General features: G+C 61.0%; 1 protein-coding gene and 1 long non-coding RNA gene across 2 annotated transcripts; one reads left to right on the top strand and one right to left on the bottom strand.

Annotated features, from left to right (window-relative positions):
* Positions 1 to 5,351: 5,351 nt before the first annotated feature.
* NGFR (nerve growth factor receptor) lies at positions 5,352 to 16,023 on the bottom strand. Its single transcript, XM_065856377.2, has 6 exons — positions 15,881 to 16,023; positions 12,665 to 12,806; positions 10,347 to 10,706; positions 8,761 to 9,013; positions 7,922 to 8,082; positions 5,352 to 7,848 (listed from the first exon to the last, which is right to left on the bottom strand). Exons 1-6 carry the CDS (start codon positions 15,920 to 15,922, stop codon positions 7,547 to 7,549), a joined length of 1,260 nt encoding a protein of 419 aa, XP_065712449.1. The 5' UTR covers positions 15,923 to 16,023; the 3' UTR covers positions 5,352 to 7,546.
* Positions 14,478 to 18,725, top strand: LOC139829621 (uncharacterized). Its single transcript, XR_011742192.1, has 5 exons — positions 14,478 to 14,873; positions 15,127 to 15,400; positions 16,461 to 16,570; positions 17,561 to 18,115; positions 18,431 to 18,725. It is a non-coding gene; the product is annotated as an uncharacterized lncRNA (long non-coding RNA).
* Positions 18,726 to 19,718: the final 993 nt, after the last annotated feature.

Below are 19,718 nucleotides of genomic sequence, written 5' to 3'. Positions count from 1 at the left end.
ACAGCATGGTCGGTGGTCCCGCAGCATGGTCAGTGGTCACACAGCATGGTCGGTGGTCACACAGCAGGGTTGGTGGTCCCGCAGGAGGGTCGGTGGTCCCGCACCATGGTCAGTGGTCGCACAGCATGGTCGGAGGTCCCACAGGATGGTCGATGGTCACACAGCATGGTCAGTGGTCACACAGCATGGTCGATGGTCACGCAGGAGGGTCGGTGGTCACACAGCGTGGTCAGTGGTCGCACAGCATGGTCGGTGGTCGCACAGCAGGGTCGGTGGTCGCACAGCAGGGTCGGTGATCACACAGCAGGGTCGGTGGTCGCACAGCAGGGTCGGTGGTCCCGCAGGACAGTCAGTGGTCACACAGCATGGTCGGTGGTCCCGCAGGAGGGTCGGTGGTCACACAGCATGGTCAGTGCTTGCACAGCAGGGTTGGTGGTCACACAGGACGGTCGGTGATCACGCAGCATGGTCGGTGATTACGCAGCATGGTCGGTGGTCACACAGCAGGGTCGGTGGTCACGCAGCATGGTCGGTGGTCCCGCAGGATGGTCAGTGGTCACACAGCATGGTCGGTGGTCACGCAGCATGGTCGGTGGTCATGCAGCATGGTCAGTGGTCACACAGCATGGTCGGTGGTCACGCAGCATGGTCGGTGGTCATGCAGCATGGTCAGTGGTCACACAGCAGGGTCAGTGGTCACACAGCAGGGTCGGTGATCATGCAGCATGGTCGGTGGTCACACAGCAGGGTCGGTGGTCACACAGCAGGGTCGGTGGTCACACAGCAGGGTCGCTGGTCACGCAGGAGGGTCGGTGCCTGTGCTCCGCCGCTGGCCGCTCTGCGCTCGCCTGGCGCCCGGCCCGGCCTCCCTGCTTAGAAACCCAGAAATCTCTATTTCTGAGAACCTCATCTGGCTGTTTCTCAAAGCAAAACTCCGGCGACCGTCAGCCGGGCCCAGAGGCTGCCTCTGCTCGTTTTGTTTGGAAGAGTCTCACTTTGCATCTTATGAAAATTTTATCCCCATGTTTTTTGTTTTGTTTCTAATACAAAGAGACATTTCCAACACCCGGCAGCCAGAGATTGAAATAAAATAAAATATTTATTTTAAAATGAGTAATAAACTAACCTGGGAGCTTGTATCTGAGGAGGATTTACATTCATTCTGTTTTTCAGATGGGGAAAATGAGTCACCAGCTAATGGCCAAGGGGAGCCCATGAACTGGAATGAATTGCATGGGATTTTTTCACCTTTCAAGGGAATTAAAAGCTCTTTGAGCCCTCCCGGCCGGGTCTCAGCCTGGGTTTGCACCCGAGAGGAGCAGCTTGCCCGGGAAGGACTCACACTTGCCCCGGGGACTTGGACCAGCAACATCCTGGCTGAAGCTCATCCTCAGTTTGCTGGGAACTGAAATCCCCTTTATCTGCCCCGTCCTCCCTCAGAAACTGGAGAAAGTCGATTCCACCAGACCCCTTTTTCCTGCTCTCGGTGATTTTTGTCCTCAGCTGCGGTTGGAAGGAACCCAAGCTGACCACTTTCTCCCAGCCCCTGTAAATCATCCCCCTTCCCCTTTCGTACTCAAATAAAGGAAATAATTAAAAGACCAGGAAAATGAGCTGTTGGCAGGTTTCCTGCAGAAGCGCTCGGCGGAGCTTTCTCAGGAGCAGGGTGGATTTTCCAGGAGCTGCGGTGCCTCCGTTAGAGGGATTTGGGCTCGTCTGGGGCTCTCTGCCCTTTCCCCGTGCTCCAAGGTGGCCGTTTGCTGTCCCTGTGCCAGGACCAGCGCTCTGCTCAGCGCCCGGGTGGCCTCTGCACCGGGGCCAGCACCAATGCACATCTGGGAGTGATGCTTTGAGGGAAACCGGAGGGTTTTCCCCATTTACTCGCCGCTTGCCTGCCCGGGGGGTTATTCTGGGGCTCCCCAGGTGGCTCCATCGCACCCTCACTCCCGTGTTGTGGGGCTGGAGATGGGTTTTCTCAGCATGTTTTGGGCACAGTCTGTGCGCTGGGCTTTGCTGGGATGATTTGGCAGCAGCGAATTGCCCATGCCGGGGGAGCGAGGCAGGACCCCCTGCCCTGGCTGCTGCGTCCCTTCATGCATCATCTCCCATGCTGGCCCCCCAGTGTGGCCATCCGGGGCTGGTTAACCCCCCGGGACCCATCAGCACCTCTGGGAGCTGCACCCAGCTGCAGCAAAGCGGAGTCACCTGCGGCAATCTGGGGAAGGGGAAGAGAAGGGGAAAGGGAAAAGGAAGGAGAAGGGGAAGGTTCTCTCTCTCCTCTGCTGCTTGTCCCCGCTGTGGGGGACCCTGCCACCCCTCCCTCAGGTGAGCGGGACAGACAGACCTCCCAGCTGCACTGGATTGGGGGTGGTGTCACCACATGTGGCTTTTCCCACCCGCTGCCGTGTTCCTTTGCCTTTCAAGCCAGGTTTACCCTGGGTCGGGTTTTTCCTGCCCCAGGCTCAGCCCTGGTTTCTGCTGGAGCTCCGGGATGCTGCAGCAGCATCCACGATGTTTGGACCACACAGGGGTTTCTCCAACCTGGTCAGCAGAGACGTGGCAACACAAAGCCGCAGGTTAAAAGCGAGAGGCTGCCGTGCTGGTCCCCTGGGGGCTGTTATCCCCCCAGTCCCGAGCAGCCTGGGTCGCTGTGCCCAGTGCTGGCACCCGGCCATCACCCGACCTGCTTCCCATTATGAGGGAATGCAGCTCATCTGGGCGGCAGATCCTGCCTGGGGGAGATGGGGATGCGAGGGGGGAGATGGGGGTACCGGGGGGTACCTGGGGCTGTTTGCAGGTCGGGGGGTCTCTGTGGGATCTGGACATGAAGTGTCCCCAAATCCCCCCTCCCTGCCGCCAGCTGCAGCCCCAAATCCAGGCTCAGTGGCTGGGCTTAGCGGTGGACTTGGCAGCGCTGGGCTAACGGTTGGGCTCGATGATCCTAAAGGTCTTTTCCAACCTAATTCTACGATTCTGAGAGTGCTTGCTCAGGTCCTGGAGACGGATGGGGAGGAAATGTCGGTGGATTAGTGTTTCTCAGCTGCAGCTGGGCCCTGAGCCGCAGGCTCACCTGCAGAGCCCCGCTCTCCTCTGGAAGCTCCGCTTGCTTTTCCCATCGTTTTCCCTCCACAGAAGGAAGGTCCTGAACTCCCCGCAGGAGCTGGGAGCGCAATCAAAAGCATCTCGGGGCACCGTGGGTTTTTTTCCCTTTTCCTTGTACCTCATGCTGGGGACAGCGAGTGTTTTAGCAAAGCTGTGGCTTTTTGCTGGAGGTGGCAGTGGCCAAAGCAGGGGGGTGTGTCTGTCCCCATGTCCCTGAGCCAGTGGCTCTTTCCTCCTCCTGCTCCGAGCAGCCCCAGCCCCCCAGCTCCATGCAGCAGATGTGAGATTAAGCAGGGGGCCGCGCTCTCCCTCCCCAGACACCCATAAAGCAAAGGAAGGAAGTTTTCCAGGGCCCTTTCCCCAGTCCCGCTCACCAGCCCATGCAAACATCAGCCTCCTTCCCTGAGCTTATTGTTCTTTTTTTTCTTCCCCCTCCTGCACTGACCATAAATCAGGCTGTTCTCTCCGGGGACCGGGGAATGCAGCTGATGCCGCACATGCCGAGCACCTCGCCCGGTCCTTCCCTCCCGGTCCAGCCAGGGATGCGGGGAGAGCCGTGGGGAGGATGCTCATTGTTCAGGGATGCGGGGAGAGCCGTGGGGAGGATGCTTGTTGTTCAGGGATGCGGGGAGAGCCGTGGGGAGGATGCTCGTTGTTCAGGGATGTGGGGAGGGCCATGGGGAGGGCCATGGGGAGGATGCTCGTTGTTCAGGGGTGTGGGGAGGGCCATGGGGAGGATGCTCGTTGTTCAGGGATGTGGGGAGAGCCGTGGGGAGGATGCTCGTTGTTCAGGGGTGTGGGGAGGGCCATGGGGAGGATGCTCGTTGTTGGGGGATGCAAGGAGGATGCTCATTGTTCAGGGATGCAGGGAGAGCCGTGGGGAGGATGCTCATTTTCCAAGGATGCAGGGAGAGCCATGGGGAGGATGCTCATTGTTCAGGGATGTGGGGAGGATGCTCGTTGTTCCCCCTGGGCACTGCACAACTCCCCGGCTCTGCTCTCTGCTCCATCCCAGCCCCTTTCCCGGGGGAGGACAGGGATTAAGAGGAAGCAGATTAAACCTAATGGATTGATTGTGGTTGTTTTCCCTTGTTTATTCACAGCACCAGGCTGGAGCCTGAAGAAAGGCGAAGAACACGCTCCGTGTGTGCGCTCCTGCTCCTCATTATGGCTCCCGCTACAGAGCGCCCGGGGCAGCCAAAAATAAACCCGGCTACATCTGAGCATCCTATTTCAAGCCCTTATGAAACACGACGTGTAAATACTCCTCACAAACCCACACGCGATCCTGTGCAGAGCAGCCCTGGGTGCTGGCTGCGGGGACACACAGCCCCTGGGGGGGCAGTGGCGGCTGTTTGGGGTAAGACCCAACCTTGTGTCTGGGGAAGTTTCACCTGTCACCGTTCCTGGGGGTTTTCCCCCCAGTTTGGCTGCCCCAGGACCATGTGAGTATTTAACATCAGAAACGTGCCCTCCCAGCCCTTCCTGGGCTCATTGCAACAGCTTCCCCCACCTAAATACCCCCCCTGGGGCTGCAGGTTTGTATAGGATCCCCGGGGTGCAGAAATGGGTGCCTTGTGCCCAAAGCAGCAAACACTTCAAACTAAGTGGATTTGAGCCTTTTAACGCTCTTTTACAGCAGCTGAAGTGACTTGGAGGGGCAGCAGGAGGAAGCCACCCCCTTTTCTTGGGTTTGTCCCAGTGCTGAAGGTCTCTCCTGGAGGGGCCCAGATGTGGGCAGCGCCGCTTGTACAAATCTGGATAAACTGTGAGAAGCTCCCAGCGCCGCGTTCCTGGCCGAGCTCTGAGTCTGCTCCGCGTCCCCAGGAATCCTCCTCCACCAGATAAGATCAGGCTTTACATTCCTGCTGTTTATGAGGTTAAAATAGGATGGCAAAGAGAGAAGAAACATACTTGACCCTTGAAGGCTCTGGGGCTCTTTGCTATCACAGACTCACAAAGGCAGATTTTGGGAGGGGGACACAGAAGCAAGCAGCACACCAGCCCAGTGATGCTCTTTATTGGCATCCAACAGATACACAAGGCCCACTGCCCCCGTGCACCCCCCATGCTGCTCACACCCACAAACCCCCAACTCCTCCTACAGCGGCTATTTCTTCATCGTAAAACTTGCTAATAAATCAGTATTACAGAGGGGTGAGTGGGAAACAATTCTTCGTACAACAGAAACATTAGAAAAGGACACAAAACGCACCGACGAGCACTAACTTTGGCTTGGTTTTCCCTCCTTGTGTTTTGTATTTCTATTTATTTCCCGCAACCAGGGGATTTGAGGCATCCCCCAGCTTCTCTTTGGATGCTGAGTTTGTCCCTGTTTCCTCAGCCATGAGGAAATCCCTTTACTATGGCAATTGAAACCTGAGACCGTGGCAATATTGTCCTGAAGAAAAGCAATTTCCAGCTGGAAGGTACGGCCGGGTTGGTGTGTGGGACCCGATCAGGCAGTTTTGCTTTTGATCTGGGCGCTTAATTCCAGTCGCCCTTAGTTTGTATTTGATTCGCTTCACCAAAAAAAGGGACCGATGGAAACAACCCGATGATAACCAACATTGCAACTCATCCCAGTGCATCCCCAGGGATGGAAGGAGCCGGTGTCCCAGCCAGGGGCTCGCAAGGTGGGGCCATCCACTGCAAATTTGGGGCAGTTTCCTCAGATTTTGGTGATGGGAGAGGTTTGGGACTCGCAGCCCTGTCGGGACCGGGTGTTTCCAACCACCAGGTTTGGTGTGAGCGGCCGAAGCGTCGTAGGGTTGTTCCTCCAAAGGGATCTTTGCTCTTTGGCTGCAGGAGGCACCGAATGTCCCACCCCAGAGATCCAGGTCCTGCTTCATCACTCAAAGCACGAGGGGCAAAATGCCCAAAAGCTTTTGAAGCACTGAGGCTCTGGAATCCTCTCACTGAAGGCTCTGATCCCTTGGGAAGCACCGAGATCTCCGTCCCCGTGCTCCGCCAGAACAGCCAAATCCTTCCACGTTCCCGCATTGCTCATGGACCTGCTACAGCGAGTTTTGGGGGGTGTTTCCCTGCCTCCCCATTGAGTCTTTAAGGCCAGAAACGAGGTGGGCCTGAAGGCTTGGGCTGCAAAATGAGAGCTCGCCTTGCAAAGGCTGCGAGGGCAAGCAGAGGGGCTGGAGCAGGTGCTGTCACCCCGTGTCACACGTGGGAACATCAAGCGGTCCGTAAAACGACACAGTGTTATTTACAAGTCTTGCTTATCTCCTTAAAGAGGGGAGGAAAATCACCTTCTGCCTTCAGGAAGCAGTTCCTGGTTGGATCTGGAGGCGAAGGGGAGTCCAGAAGTGCAGACGCACCCGGCGCTGGGCGTGTGGTCACCTTGTCCTTCCTCTACAAACCCAGGATGCTCCAGGGACGTGTTGGGGACATCGCGCGGGACCACATAGGGGTGCTCACCTGCCCACGGGTGAGCCGGGTGCTGGCGAGGAGCTGATATGCCAACAAAATGCATTTCCAGCTCTGGAGATGCAGTGGGTGATGTCCCCGCCCCAGGTCTGCGGGGGAGCCGTGGCAAAGGGGGTGTTGGGGCCACCCCAGGATGCCCCTGGGTGACGGTGGGTGTCCCGAGGGTGGCAGCACCCGCCGTGTGCCCTGGCAGAGGCAATGGGTCTGGGGGGCAGGGGGCTCCTGAGCCCCCTTCACAGTGCTGGAGGAGAAGGAGCCCTTACGGGGGGAGGAGCCCCCCAGCAGGGACAGGGACGGTGCAATGGCAGCGGGTGGTTTTGTGCCAGGGAAGGGCAAGCAGAGCCCTTTCACCATGTCCCTGCTGTCACCAGGCACTTTTTCAGCCCTTTAGACCCTCCGTGTCCTCCCACAGCGCCAGGAGGTGACACCAGGTGCCTGGTCCCCAACACTGGGGGGTCCCAGCCTCTCCTGACCAAGCCCAAGTGCAGCTCGTGGGGAGACTGTGTCTCACGTTCGCAGTGCACATTGAGCTGCACGTCCTGTCCCCAGCCCACCCCCAGTGCAGCCCTGTCCCCAAATCCCGCTCCAGCATCCGGATTTCAGGTGTTGGAGAGGAGCAAGAACTGGTGGAGGTGTGGGCCAGGGGTGGAGAGCTGGAGCCCCAGGGAGGCAGGGAAGGGGCTGGAAGCAGAGAGAGGAGAGCGCGGCGCTCACTCCTGCGTCCGTGTGTCCGTCCTGGTAGGACTGCATAGGGTGCTGGGGTGGCAGATGGGCTGGGGGTGCCTGGCACCCATCGCACTCAGGGGCTGCCGGGGGCAGGCGGCGGTGGGAGGGGGCGGTACCGAAAACAGGAGCGCAGTGCATACAGGACAGTAAACTGGAGGGGCCCGGGGAGCCCCCGCTTCCTCCCCCTGCCCCCCAGCAGGGCTCGGGGTGCCGGGGAGGGGAGAGGTGAGGGGCCAGAGGGGGAAGGGGACCCCGCGGGGCCGCCCCGGGCCACCCTTCAGACGGGGGAGGTGGCCGTGGACTCGCTGTACAAGCTCTCGGCGATGTCCCCGCGCTGGATCTTGCGCAGGGCGGCCAGCAGGACGTCCAGGGTGGCCGACTCCTTGGTAGCCCAGTCGGCCAGGAGGGCGCGGGCCGGAGACTCCTCCCGTGTGAAGCCCGCGATGATGTCCTCCTTGTAGCCCAGCTCCCCGGCCAGCTGCCGCCATGTCTCCTCGGCCGAGCTGCCCAGCAGCTTCTCCACCTCCTCCTGCTTGTTGGCCGGTAGGCTGGCGTACAGGCTCCCGTCCGCCTTGGGCGCTGGGGGGGACAAGGCAGCATTAGGCCCCTCACTGGGTGCCCCCAGGTCCCCCGCAGCCCCTGCGGTCCCTACCTGGCCCCTGGGTGCCCGGGCCGGGCGGCTGCTGGTCGTGCAGGCTCTGGCTGTCCACCGAGATGCCGCTGTCACTGTGCAGCTTCTCCCCTTCTGGCGACGGCGTCTGGTTCACCGGGTGGTTGTTGGCCCCTTGCTTGTTCTGTTTGCAGCTGTTCCACCTACCGGGAGAGGAGCGGGGATGTGACAGCCAGCGGTGACACCAGGGAGGTGACAGCCAGCGGTGACACTGGGGAGGTGACAGCCAGCGGTGATGTGCCCAGGGCTGGGAGCAGGTTTGTGCCTTTGCTCCACTTTCTCAGGATGACTTTCCCCAACAAGAAGCGGTTTCCTGCAGCCTCTGGCTCGCAACTCTGCAGCACAGCGGCCGGATCGGTTTAAATGGGTGTCTATAGGTCCTGAGCTCTGGAGCTTTGCAGGGACCGGGGCAGGGATCTGCTGGGATCCACTGCTGAACCACAGCTACGCTGCAGAGTGGGGGGGTCGGGGCTGTGTGCGGGTCCCCCCGGGTGCCGGGAGCAGCCGAGCCGGCCCTGGCATGTCCGGGGCAGGTGCAAACCCAGCGCCGGGATGAGCCGCTGAGCCTGATCGGCTGCGACGGCTGCGGCAGGTGCCAGACCCAGCAGGGCTGCCGGGGGTTGCAATGAGGGCTCCCCCTCCCTGCACCCCACCCTGCTGCCGTCTCCCTCTTTCACCCCTCAACTGCCTGATCTGTCCAGCATTTCGCAAATCCAGCTCCTACCCACCCACCCGATCCCCTTCCCTCCGTGCTGGTGACAGCTGTGGGACTCCCAAGGAGGGGACACAGCCTGCGCTGTGCCCTCCAGTTGCTCCTCTACCTTTTGAAGGCGATGTAGGCGACCAGCCCCACCACCACGGCCGCCAGGATGGAGCAGTAGACGGGGATGAGGTTGTCGGCGGTGCCGCGGCTGACGACGGGCTGCGAGCTGCCCATGACGGTGGTGCCAGCGTCGGCCGCGGTGCTGGGCAGCACCTCGGTGCTCGGGGGGGTCGGGGGGTCCCTGGTGACGGGCTCGGGGCTGGCGGAGCCCGGCAGGACTGGTGCGTGGGTTGTCCAGCGCGGGTGGAGATCTGCCAGGCACGAGAGAAATGAGATTGATCAACCAGTGAGTCACGCAGCCAGTCGGGTCCTGGAACAGGCTGTGGTGGGTGAACTGGTGAAGGGACAAGTGTCTGCAGGGATCTCCTTCCAAAGGCTTGTGGAGGTGCCAGCTCTGCCTCATCCCCTCGTCCCCAGGCTTGTCCCTAAGGCCACTTCGTCCCCCAGCCACAGCCCCCCAGTCCCCAGGACAAGCTGCAGCTGTCCCCGTCCCCAGTGGCTGATAGCGCCTGGTCACGGCTGGACATGGATGTCACTTTGAGAGCTCTTCTGTCCCAGCACGGGCTTTGCTCCAGTCCTGCAGCTCTTCCCCTGACGTGCCCCTTTCCGGGACCCCCCAGCAACCCTGCACCCCCCAGCCCGGCCCCGTTTGGGAGTCACCCCATCCCACACCCAGGCGTGTCCCGCAGAGAGAGCGGATACGGATGCGTCTGGTCTTGCCCCGAGCAAACGCTCTCATTGCAGCTGCCCCATCCCCTCCCCGGGCGCCAGGTCCCTCCCAAACCCCCCTGACAGCGATTCCCTGGGGCTGTGCCATGTCACCCGAGGCTGTGCCGTGTCCCCCTGGCTGTGCCGTGTGCCCCAGGCTGTGCTGTGTCCCCCTGGCTGTGCCGTGTGCCCCAGGCTGTGCCATGTCCCCCAGGGCTGTGCCATGTCACCCGAGGCTGTGTCGTGTCCCCCTGGCTGTGCCATGTCCCTGGGGCTGTGCTGTGTCCGCCGGCCCAGGGAGGATGGAGTGGGTGCCAGGGAGGAGCTGGCACCTCTCCCCAGCGAACCCCCCACCGCAGCCCCCAGCCAGACCTGCTGCCCTTTGGACGTGGCGTTTCGGCGCCCGGCCCGGCGGTTTCCGGGGGGGCCCCGTTGACAAAGCTGCCCCTGTGCTCCTTGACTTGTGGCTCCATTTACTCAACCCTTCCAAGGGCACTGCGCCGGCTGCCCCCGTGCTCTGAACCAGCCGCAGCCGGGACACAAAGCTCCTTTCTCCCCAGCCAGGCTCGGGCAGGGAATTGAGCTGCCAAGGAGCAGTCGGGGTGTCCCCAGCCCTGTGGCTCTGGGGGGCTGTGCACAGCAGGGGTGTGGGATGGCAGGGTGGGGGTGCTGCTGGTGGGTGATGCTCTCCCTCCACCGTGGGCACTGAACCCCCCTTGGCTGTGGGGCAACTGCTCCCCGGTTCTAAGGGCTCCTCTCCTCCGAGCCCTGGGACGCACCACTGCCCCCCACCACTGTGCTGCGAAGGGAAACTGAGGCACGGAGTGGTACAGGAGACCCGGCGAGCGCAGCTGTGCCCCGGACAGGCAGCGTTACCTCGGCACTCGGCGTCCGAGGTGGCCGTGCACTCCTTCACCAGCACCTCGTTCTCCTCGCAGGTGGTGCAAGGCAGGCAGGGGTCCACGAAGTTGGCTTCGCTAGAGAAGGTGCCCTCAGGACACTCCTCGCAGACCGTGTCCTGCGAGTCCTGGCAGGGGAACATGAGGCCGAAGCCGACCTCGCACACCCGGCACTCGCGGCAGCTCCCGCTCGCCTCGTCCTGGTAGTAGCCATAGGCGCAGCGGCACACGGCGTCGTCCGACTCGACGCAGGGCGCGGACATGCTCTGCAGCCCCACGCACTGCGTGCACGGCTTGCACGGCTCCGTGGCGCTCACCGTGTCCGAGTAGGTGACACCTGGCGGGGGACAGAGCGGAGGTCAGAGCGTCCCAGCCCCAGCAGCTGCAAACCCTGAGCAGTGACAGTGGTGACATTGCCACCCGCAGCATCTCCCCTGCCCGCTGCCTGCTCCCTGCCTGCCCGAGCCAGCGCAGCCCCGGGGCGGCCGCTGGCGTGTGTGGCTGCCATTAAGCTGGGCTCATCCTTCGCATTATTCTGAATTATTGATGGGCGCCATTAGAGGGGAAGTGGCCAGGAACGGCGTTCGGCTGAGTGGGCACATTTCAGGGGCAGCGGGGATCCGAGCGCAGCAATTACAGCCCAGATTCAGCAATGGGGGCTGGTGAGGGGATAAATAAATCATGAGGCAGCAATCAGGGGGGGCTGGCAAGGAGGGGAGAAGAAAAACTCGAAAAAACCCACAAGTGGCCATTTGGGCTAATGCAAGGACCGTCTCCCCCGACCCCTCCGGGCTCTGGCAGGGCTGGTGCTTGGCTTGGAGCAGATTTTTCCAAAACAGTTTGCCTGGTAAATTGGGAAGACGTCCAAGGTGAGAGCCCGGGGCGGAGGTGGGGATCCCGGGGCCGTGCCCACATTCCTCCCCCGGCACCCCCCAGCTCACACATGACAGGCAGGGTGCGCTGCCTGTGCTGCCCGGTGCCCACGGGATCTGCTGGGATCCCATGGACAAAGGACCCTGTTCCCGCACAGGCTGGTGATGGGGTTCACAGGTCTTCTTTCTGCACCCCAAAATCCCTCTCTGGGCTCTGAGGAGCTGGGGGCGGCATTTGCCCCCTTGCAACAGACGCACCTGTGGTCACCCCATGGCCACCCCCCAAGAGCCCCCAGCTCCTGACAATTAGCTCCTGCTGCTGCTAACGAATGAGTGAAAGGCTCCAGCTGGGGCAGGGTGGGCTATAAGGCAGGAGGGGCTGGAGGGGCTTTACCCTGGCTGGGGTTCTCCAGTGTTGTTCCCTCTTTGGGGCAGTGAGTGGTGTGGATTGTCCCCCTCTTGGTGCTGTTTCATGTGGCACCACCTGGGGTGTCCCCACAGTGGGGTGAGTGGTGGGGTGTCCAAGCAGCGGCTGGGAGGGCCCTGCAGCGCTGTCCATTGATTTTGCAGGGAAGCAGAGGTATTTTTAGCACTGCCCTGATGCTGCTCTGTCCCTGCTCTGCTCATGCAGCTTCTCCCCCCGACTTTGCCTCCTATTTGCTCCCCCAGCCCTGCTCTGTCCCTCCCCTCAGGTCACCTCCCTGGAGAAATCAGGCTTGGCTGGCACAACTTTTCCTACAAATCCTTGTCCTCAGGTTTTCAAAGGGTTTGCAGCAGTAAATGTGAAGGGCAGGTTGCTTATGCGTGTCGTGGCGTTGTTTAAACAGCCGGAGCTCGCCCCGCTCCGCTGTGAGTGTTTAACAGGGTGTCCAGCACGCATCGCCAGCCGACATTTATGAAGCATTTGACATAGACAATGTGCTGGGAACCTGCCAGGAGAAAACTGTTCCCCCCTCTCTTGGGGACCTGTATGATTTACTTCTTCCCCTCTCAAACTTGCTTTTGCAGTCTGTACAAGGTTCAAAAAAAGACAAGTATAGGTGGCTCATGGGGACACATCCCTGTGGCTGCATCACAGACCAAAGTGCAGTCAGTGGGAGTTTTTTGGAGGCAATGACGGCCATGAGCCCACAGCCACCTCAAGGGGGATCTGCAAAGGTGCCTGGTACCAACAGGACCCAAACAGGGGGAGATGCTGCACACAGGGCAGGGATTTGCAGGGCAGAGAGTTTGGGGAGGTGCTGGGAGTAACCCTGGTGTCAGCACAGAGCTGGAGCTGATGCCCACAAGGGTCATGCGTGGAAAAGCTGAATGAAATGGTGCAAATCATGGCCAGGCAACACTTCCAGGAGGGAAGGAGGATGTGCAGCGCAAGTGCCTGTGAACGCTCGCGGTCCCTAGTGCCACCGGTGCTGGTACTCACTGTCCAGGCAGGGCTCGCACACCGTCTGGTTGAGCCCGCAGGGCTGCACCACCCCCTCGCCCAGGTTGCAGGCTTTGCAGCACTCCCCGCTCGCCGTGTACATCTTGGAGAAGCACTTGTCCTTGGAGCCCCAGGCAGGTCCCTGTGGAGAGAACAGAGCCGGGAGGTGACCCTTGGACGGGACTGCGTGGGGACGTGGCACAGCCAGGGAGGGCGTCCCATGTAGGGGTTAAAGGGGGCTCACTCTGAATACAGGTCTTGGAGAGATGACTTTCCTGTGCAAAACTCACTTATTGGGAAAGCTCCTGCCGAGTGCTACAGCTGGAGAGGGGTCAGGAAAGGCCGTATCTCCATGGGCCGGGCTGGGGGTGTTTTGGGGGGAAGTGAGCTTTTCTGTGAGGTTACAGCATTGACTGTTCTTGTCTCTCGCCTGCGCTGTCTCCTCTAAGGATGCTTTGCCATTCCGAAGGGTCCAGCCCTCCCCACACCGGGCTTAGGAGAGCTGGGGTGACAGCTCTGCCCAGCGCTCCTGCTGCGTGTGGGTTGGGAATCAGCCCCCCCGATGGACACGGAGACTTTGACAGGAGCACCGGGAGCTTCAGCACCATTTACTGTCTCATGGCAGTAAGTCTATCCGCATTAAAAACCTGTCCTCGCATGTGGAAGCAATAAACCTGCCATGGGCAGTGGGGTCAGAGCTGCCCTGCAGCCGGGGCAGCTGGTGCATTTGCAGGGCTCCCCAAATCATCAGGAGCTGCCTCCCTGGGTGCAGGGCTGCCGAGATGCTCGGGGGGGCTCCTCGTGCTCCCTCTGCTCACAGGCAGGTGTGCTCCAGGGCTGGGCCAGCCCTTTGCCAGCCAACTAAGCCTGATTTTGGGGGGAAGAGACGCAGCTAGCACTTGGAGAAGCTCCTCGTGCATCTGGATGCCTCGTCAGCCAGTTGGCCGCCTCCTTGCACAATGCGGCGTTATGAACTCGCTGTGCATCATCCGGCAGCATCCGGCCCCGGAGACAATGGAGCGCCAATTATAGGCATCTGAATGACAAAGTGCTCCAATTACCCTGCGCTGGGAAGCGGGCGCTCTCCTCCCTGGCGCGCCTTCGCCAGCCCAGCCTGGCAGCCGCTCCGGTGCTGGGCCCCAGCTGCTGCTGGGGGGGCTCCCAGCACCCCAAATACAGCTGGGAATTGGTTTGGAGTGAGGACAGGGCAGGTTGTGCCTCTGCTCAGGGACAGATCTGCCTCATGGGGCTCTGCACCCACTCTGGCTGGAGCTCGCCCATTCATGCAGCCCCTGCTTGCACCGTGTCCCCCTGTCTGGGTTTGTCCCCTTCCCATGGTTGTGGCAGCAGCAGCGGCGGGGCCAGGGCTACCGTTGTGTGCAGGGACTGGCAGCGGCTTCGCGCTCCTGCGGGGACGGGACCTGGACACCCTGCTTCCTCTGGACCCCGAGCTGAGCACAGGGACCCCTCTGGCTACACGGCCCCTCCCGCAGGGCTACCAGGAGCAGCCGATGCCGCCCCCTTGCCAGGGCTCCCCCAGCGCTCCCAAATGCTGCAGAAAATGCAACTTCCAGCCCCAGGTGCTGCGCCACCCACCCCCCCCCCCCCCCAACTCTGCCTCCGTTTCCCTTTTAGTTCTGCATCTCGAGCACTGAAAGCCCCATAAAGATTAACACACTTACGAGCGGGGCACATGGTCTGCATTAGCCTGCTGAAATGTGTATGTTATTAACACAACTCCTGTTGACAAAGCCACAGGTATTAACACCATAAAGCATTTTGACAGCTGGACCAAGGAGAGGGGGACGGACGGAGGGTGCGAGCAACACCTCTGTAAGCTTTTAATTGCTTTCTGAGTTGTGTCAGGGGCTTTTGTGTCCCGGCAGATGCCGTCGGTGCAGGCGATGGCCTCAGCGGAGTTTGGCGCGGCACCGCGAGCTCCGGAGCCCTGGCACAGGAGATCCGCCGCGCGGGGAAGGGAGGGGATGCTCCAGCTGGAGCCGGCCCAGCGGCAAGCCTGGATCTGACCCGCTCGGCAGACGGGCTCTGCCGCTCCTGGCGAAGCGCTCTGGCTGGGGAAATCCAAAGCCCTGGCTCCACGATCCCTGCTCCAGGCAGCGAAAGCCACGTCTGAGCTGGGGTTCCGGCCAGCCCGTGGCACAGGGGGCTCTGCCTCCTCCTGCACAGAGCTACTGGCCACGCAGCGCAGGTAAAGAGCAACGAACGTGGGGTGCCTGGTGTTTGGGGGTGCGCTGGGGCTGTGGCCACAGCTGTGGGTGCACATCTGGACCTGCCGGGGTGCAGAGCAGCCGGGCACCCCTTTGCACCCCCAGCTCTGCAGGTGTAATCTAGGGGTGCAGACCCAGCCCCGAGGCAGCGGGTGCCCCAGCTGGGCTCAGCCCTGACCCGCGCAGGCGGCTGTGCAGATTTGGGGACACCAAAGCCTGGCCCCATTGTGACAGGGGGACCGCCCAAGGAATCCATACAGCTGGAACAGCTCTTGCTTTGCCTGCTACCATGAGCATCCCTGGGGAGTGAGGCCAGCCCGGTATGGGGTGTACAGGGAAGGGGACCCCTCGGCACGGAGCCGTGGATCCCGCTCTCCTCCTCAATCTCTGCGTGAAACCGCCAAAGCTCCGGCTGTAATATCCTGCCCAACCGTGTCCTGCTGCCCAGCGCAGCCCCTGGGACGCCTGACACGTCTTCCCCGCAACAGCAGCCCCGTCTCTGCCCCAGGTGAGCGGGCCCATCCCCTTGTGCCCCCCGGTGATTCCCTTCTGTCCTCCATGCCCTGAAGTTTCATCCCCAGCACCCACCGAGGCTGCACCCGTCCCGGGGCTCTCGCCCTTTGCTCTGGGAAGCGGGTTTGGAGCTGGGAAGGTCTAAGGGAGATATTGGCCGTGTGGGATGGCAGGAGATGAGGGCACTGGGGTGTGGGCGGCTTGTCCTCCCCACACCGAGGGGCTCTGGCATCCTTTTTGTGGGTAAGAGATTGAGCAGAGCCGAGCGCAGCAGGACCACCCCCGCGGGTCCCCATCACCACCCACCTCCCCGACCCCCCTCCCTTTGTCCCCAGAGCTCTCTACCTCGCACCCCGGGACCTCCCACCCGCACCCCGAGGTCTCCAGCCCGGCCCCTGCGGGACCCCCCGTGCGTGCAGCCCGGGACCCCCGGCGCACCCCACGCCGCAGCCCCGCACCGCAGCCCCGCACTCACCGGCGGGAGCAGCAGCAGCAGCAGCGGTAGCAGCCGGGCCATGGTGCGGGGGCGGCGGGGCCGGTCCCCCGGAGCCGGTCACCCCAGCCGGTGCGCGGCCGGGCTGCCCTCCGTCTGCCGCCCTCCGCCTCGGCGGCAGCAGAAAAGGGCTGCAAGTCCCTCCTCCTCCTCCTCCTCTCCGCCCCCGGAGCATCACGGCGAGCGGCCGAGCCAGCACCCTCCTCCGCCGGCACACAAAGCCCGGGCCCCCCCGGTGCCCCCGCCCTCCCACGAAGCGCTTTTGGGGTGCGCTCGGTCTCCAGCCCTCAATGATTCACACCCATCCGTCCACCTCCACCCCCCGCTCTGCTGCCCATCCCCTCAAACCCCCACATCCATCGGTCTGTCTGTCCCTGCACACCAGCCGCTCGCGGGTCACCATCCTCATGGCGGGTTTGTTATAATATCTATTGCATTATAGTATCTATCATCACGTTATAATATTTATCACGTTATAATATTTATCACGTTATAATACTTATCGTGTTATAGTATTTATCACATTATAATATTTATCACGTTATAATATCCTATATTGCAGCCCCAACAGGAGGCTCCAGGCAGGTAAGCAGCCGCGGCTGGAGGGATAAGGCCGGGATGGGGTGACCAGATCTCTGCTGGCTGCATGGGACAAAGGACAACAACTCACAGGTGCCAGGACTGGTGACAACCCCTGTTCTGCCTTTGCCCACTGCACGGTGGATTTGACCTCGTGCCGTGCCAATGCCAGGCGTTCCTTGCCCCTCCAGGCTCTGCAGGTGCTTTTGGGGTTTCTCATAGCGATGCTTGGTCCAGCTCTTCCCACCACCACAACTATTTGAGCCCCCAGCTCCCGCTGGCACTGTGGGCTCCTCCTTCGGGTCAGCTGGATTTCCTCCTGATAGTGAATTATTGACTCCCGAAGCACACGAGGTCGGCTGCTCCGCCAGGGGGGCCAGGAATTGCTCTAAGGAAAGTCCCTCGCTTACAGCTTTGCCTTTCAATGAGATTAAATTGGAGCCAAAGCTGCCATTTGCTCGGCACGGAGAGCCGGGAACATGTGCGAGCCACATGGCGATGGCTGTGCCGGCCAAGAGCCGCGCTGGGGCCGGAGGATGCGCCCGGGTGCCCACCCGCGGGTCGGCCCAGCGTCCTGCTCGCTTTCTAATGCACTGACGGAGGGAACCAGGACAAAGCCGCCTGCAGACATATGGCGGGGCTGGGCACAGCGGGGGGGCAGCCCGGCTCTCCCACAATTAATTTGCTTTGCCGTTCCGCCGCAGCGAGCGGTGAACCAGCTGCTTCCCTTGGCCCCTTCCATAAATCCCCCGCCCCAGGGGTTCTGCTGTGACCTCCCCACACGGGCTGCACTTGCTAGGGTCGCGGGGTTTGGGGTGAGCGCCCCCGCGCCCCCTCCCTGAGCACCCCAGCATGGGTGCTGCACCAAGTGCCACCAAGTCACCCTGGAGAAGCCGGTGCTGGGCCGGGGTGCTGCTCAGCTGGGCAGCATCTGCCGGCGGCTGGGCCGGCGGCCAGGGGGGTGAATGGAAACTGCTGCTCCCTCCCCACCCCACGCGGCTCCTTTGGTGAAGGGACTCGCTCGCGCTTTTCATTAAATCCCCCTCATGCTTTTTCCTTATTTTTCTTTCCCATCCCAAAAAGGTTGCGGCCCTTTCCTGGCTCCATGAGATGACAAAGAGCCTCTTAAACGTCTGCTGTCACCTCTCAGATTAAATCCAAAGGCTCCGGGAGGTTCTGTGCTGGGGGAGCATCCTTTTGGCTGCGGGCGGCAGGCGGTCTCGCTGCTCTCCGAGCGCAACCAGAGGCTCCATCCACCTGCACACGGCTCCATGTGCCGAGCGGAACCGCTCACACCCCTGGGGGGGCCAAATTGTGCAAGCCAGCGCGCCCCCGCACCCCGAAAAGCAACGGTTTAATTAGCAAACCAAATCACAGCTCGGTGAAATATTGCGCTAAGTGTCTCTCAAGGACAGCGCTCGCAGCATCCTCGGGGTTGCCGTCTCTCTCCCTCGTTATTGTTCTCCAGGCCTGGCCAGATCTCATCTGAGCAAACCCGAGCAGCGTTTCTCCACCCCAGCCTCTCCGGAGCCCCCAGGACCACCCCAAGTTAAACACGCGGCACGAGCTCCTGCCTTCAAACTTCTCATTGATCTTACTAAAAGTCACCTTCCCGACAGAGACAGTAACACAGTAATGGTAAGTTGTAAATAATGATGAATAAATAATACACATTGGGAAAATATCATCCCGGCTGCTCGCGGCAAGGGAGAGAGACCCAAAGCACCCAAAAGCGCAGCTGTGGGGTTGGGGAACCAGCACTCCCCAAACCCACAAAAAATCCCCGATTTCCATTCCTGTTGGAGCGTCCCAATCTGGTTCCGATTATACCCTTTGATTCCCGCGCCTGTGATTTCTCCCGATGCTTCTCTCCATCCCCCTCCCTTTTCCACGCGCTGGTCCCCAGCTCCAGCCACCTCCTGCCCGTTCTTCTCCCTTTCTGTGTCTTTGCAGCGGGATCCATCGCCCGGCTGCAGCGGGGGATTCGCGGCCACGGCCGAGATGAATCTCTGGTTCCTTATAAGGCCCGACCGAAGGAATCTCCGGCGAGCGGAGCCCACGCTGTCCGGGAAACTCGATCCCTCCTCGGGAAGGAGCCGCAGCGAAAGCGTGAGGCAGTAAAAATAGACCACGGTTTCTCTCCCTGAGAAAGGAGGGAGGTTTTGTACCATTTAAAATAACACTTGGGCCAGGCAGGGGGGGAGAGAATCGCTCCTCGTGGCACATATAATAAAGGACATAAATATGTTTGCAGCAGCAACATTATCAATATTTTTCTGCTTAAAATATTGATTAATTCCACATGCCAGGGCCAGGGCTGGCTTTCTTCTCACCAGCCCGGCTTTTGGGAACTGATTGATTCACTTTTGTTGCTGATGGATCAAGAATTCTGCTGTTAGGAGGAAATGGATGTCAAATCCGTCATGGCATCGATAAGGACGGAGCGAGGCTCCGGGCTCTGGTGGAGGCATCGGGAGGGAGAACAGGGCAGGGCTGTGAACACGCCCGAGCTGCTGCTCGACATCCCGTCCCTATGGCAACCGCTCCGCGCTGCAGCATCCTCAGCTCAGCACCCCCAGCTCAGCATCCCCGGCTCAGCACCCCCAGCTCAGCATCCCCGGCTCAGCACCCCCAGCTCAGCATCCCCAGCTCAGCATCCTCATCTCAGCACCCCAAGCTCAACACCCTGAGCTCAGCTCCCCCGGCTCAGCTTCCCTGGCTCAGCATCCTCGGCTCAGCATCCTCGGCTCAGCATCCTCAGCTCAGCATCCCTGGCTCAGCACCCCCAGCTCAGCACCCCAAGCTCACCATCCCCAGCTCAACACCCCCGGCTCATCCTCCCCTTCCCAGCAGGGCCTGAGCTCAGCTGGGTGGAACTGGGGACTTCAAGGCAGATGGGAGGCAGGAGGTGATGTTGGGGGGACAAAGGCATTGCACATGGTGTAAAAGTGAGACTTTTCTCAGCATTATTGGAATATTGTTCCAGGAAACCCCCAAGCTCCTGCCTCTGCACTTTCGGAAGTGGGGAGGGTTGGGCAGGAGGGTGACACAGGAGCCCCCGTCCTTGGGGAAACCCCAAACTGGGGCTGGGTCCGGCTTCTTGCATGGGCAAAGTGGGTGCTTGAGGCTTCCTGCACTTCACCCGTATGGGATCGGCCACCTCCCCCCCGGTGTCCCCAGAGCCTCTTCCCAGCAACTGTGATTGAAGCAGGAGGGAGCTAATTTCTCAGTCTGTGCGATG

The sequence above is a fragment of the Patagioenas fasciata genome, chromosome 22 (genome assembly GCF_037038585.1).
Source record: "Patagioenas fasciata isolate bPatFas1 chromosome 22, bPatFas1.hap1, whole genome shotgun sequence".
Taxonomy (NCBI): domain Eukaryota; kingdom Metazoa; phylum Chordata; class Aves; order Columbiformes; family Columbidae; genus Patagioenas; species Patagioenas fasciata.
This window is presented reverse-complemented; position numbering and strand designations above follow the sequence as displayed.

Coding starts and splice junctions, on each gene's coding strand:
- NGFR (XM_065856377.2), bottom strand. CDS start 15,922: ATGGCCCGGCTGCTACCGCTGCTGCTGCTGCTGCTCCCGCCG. Junction 8,083..8,760: donor GCCTACATCGCCTTCAAAAG/GTAGAGGAGCAA, acceptor CTCTCCCGGTAG/GTGGAACAGCTGCAAACAGA. Junction 7,849..7,921: donor CCCGGGCACCCAGGGGCCAG/GTAGGGACCGCA, acceptor TGTCCCCCCCAG/CGCCCAAGGCGGACGGGAGC.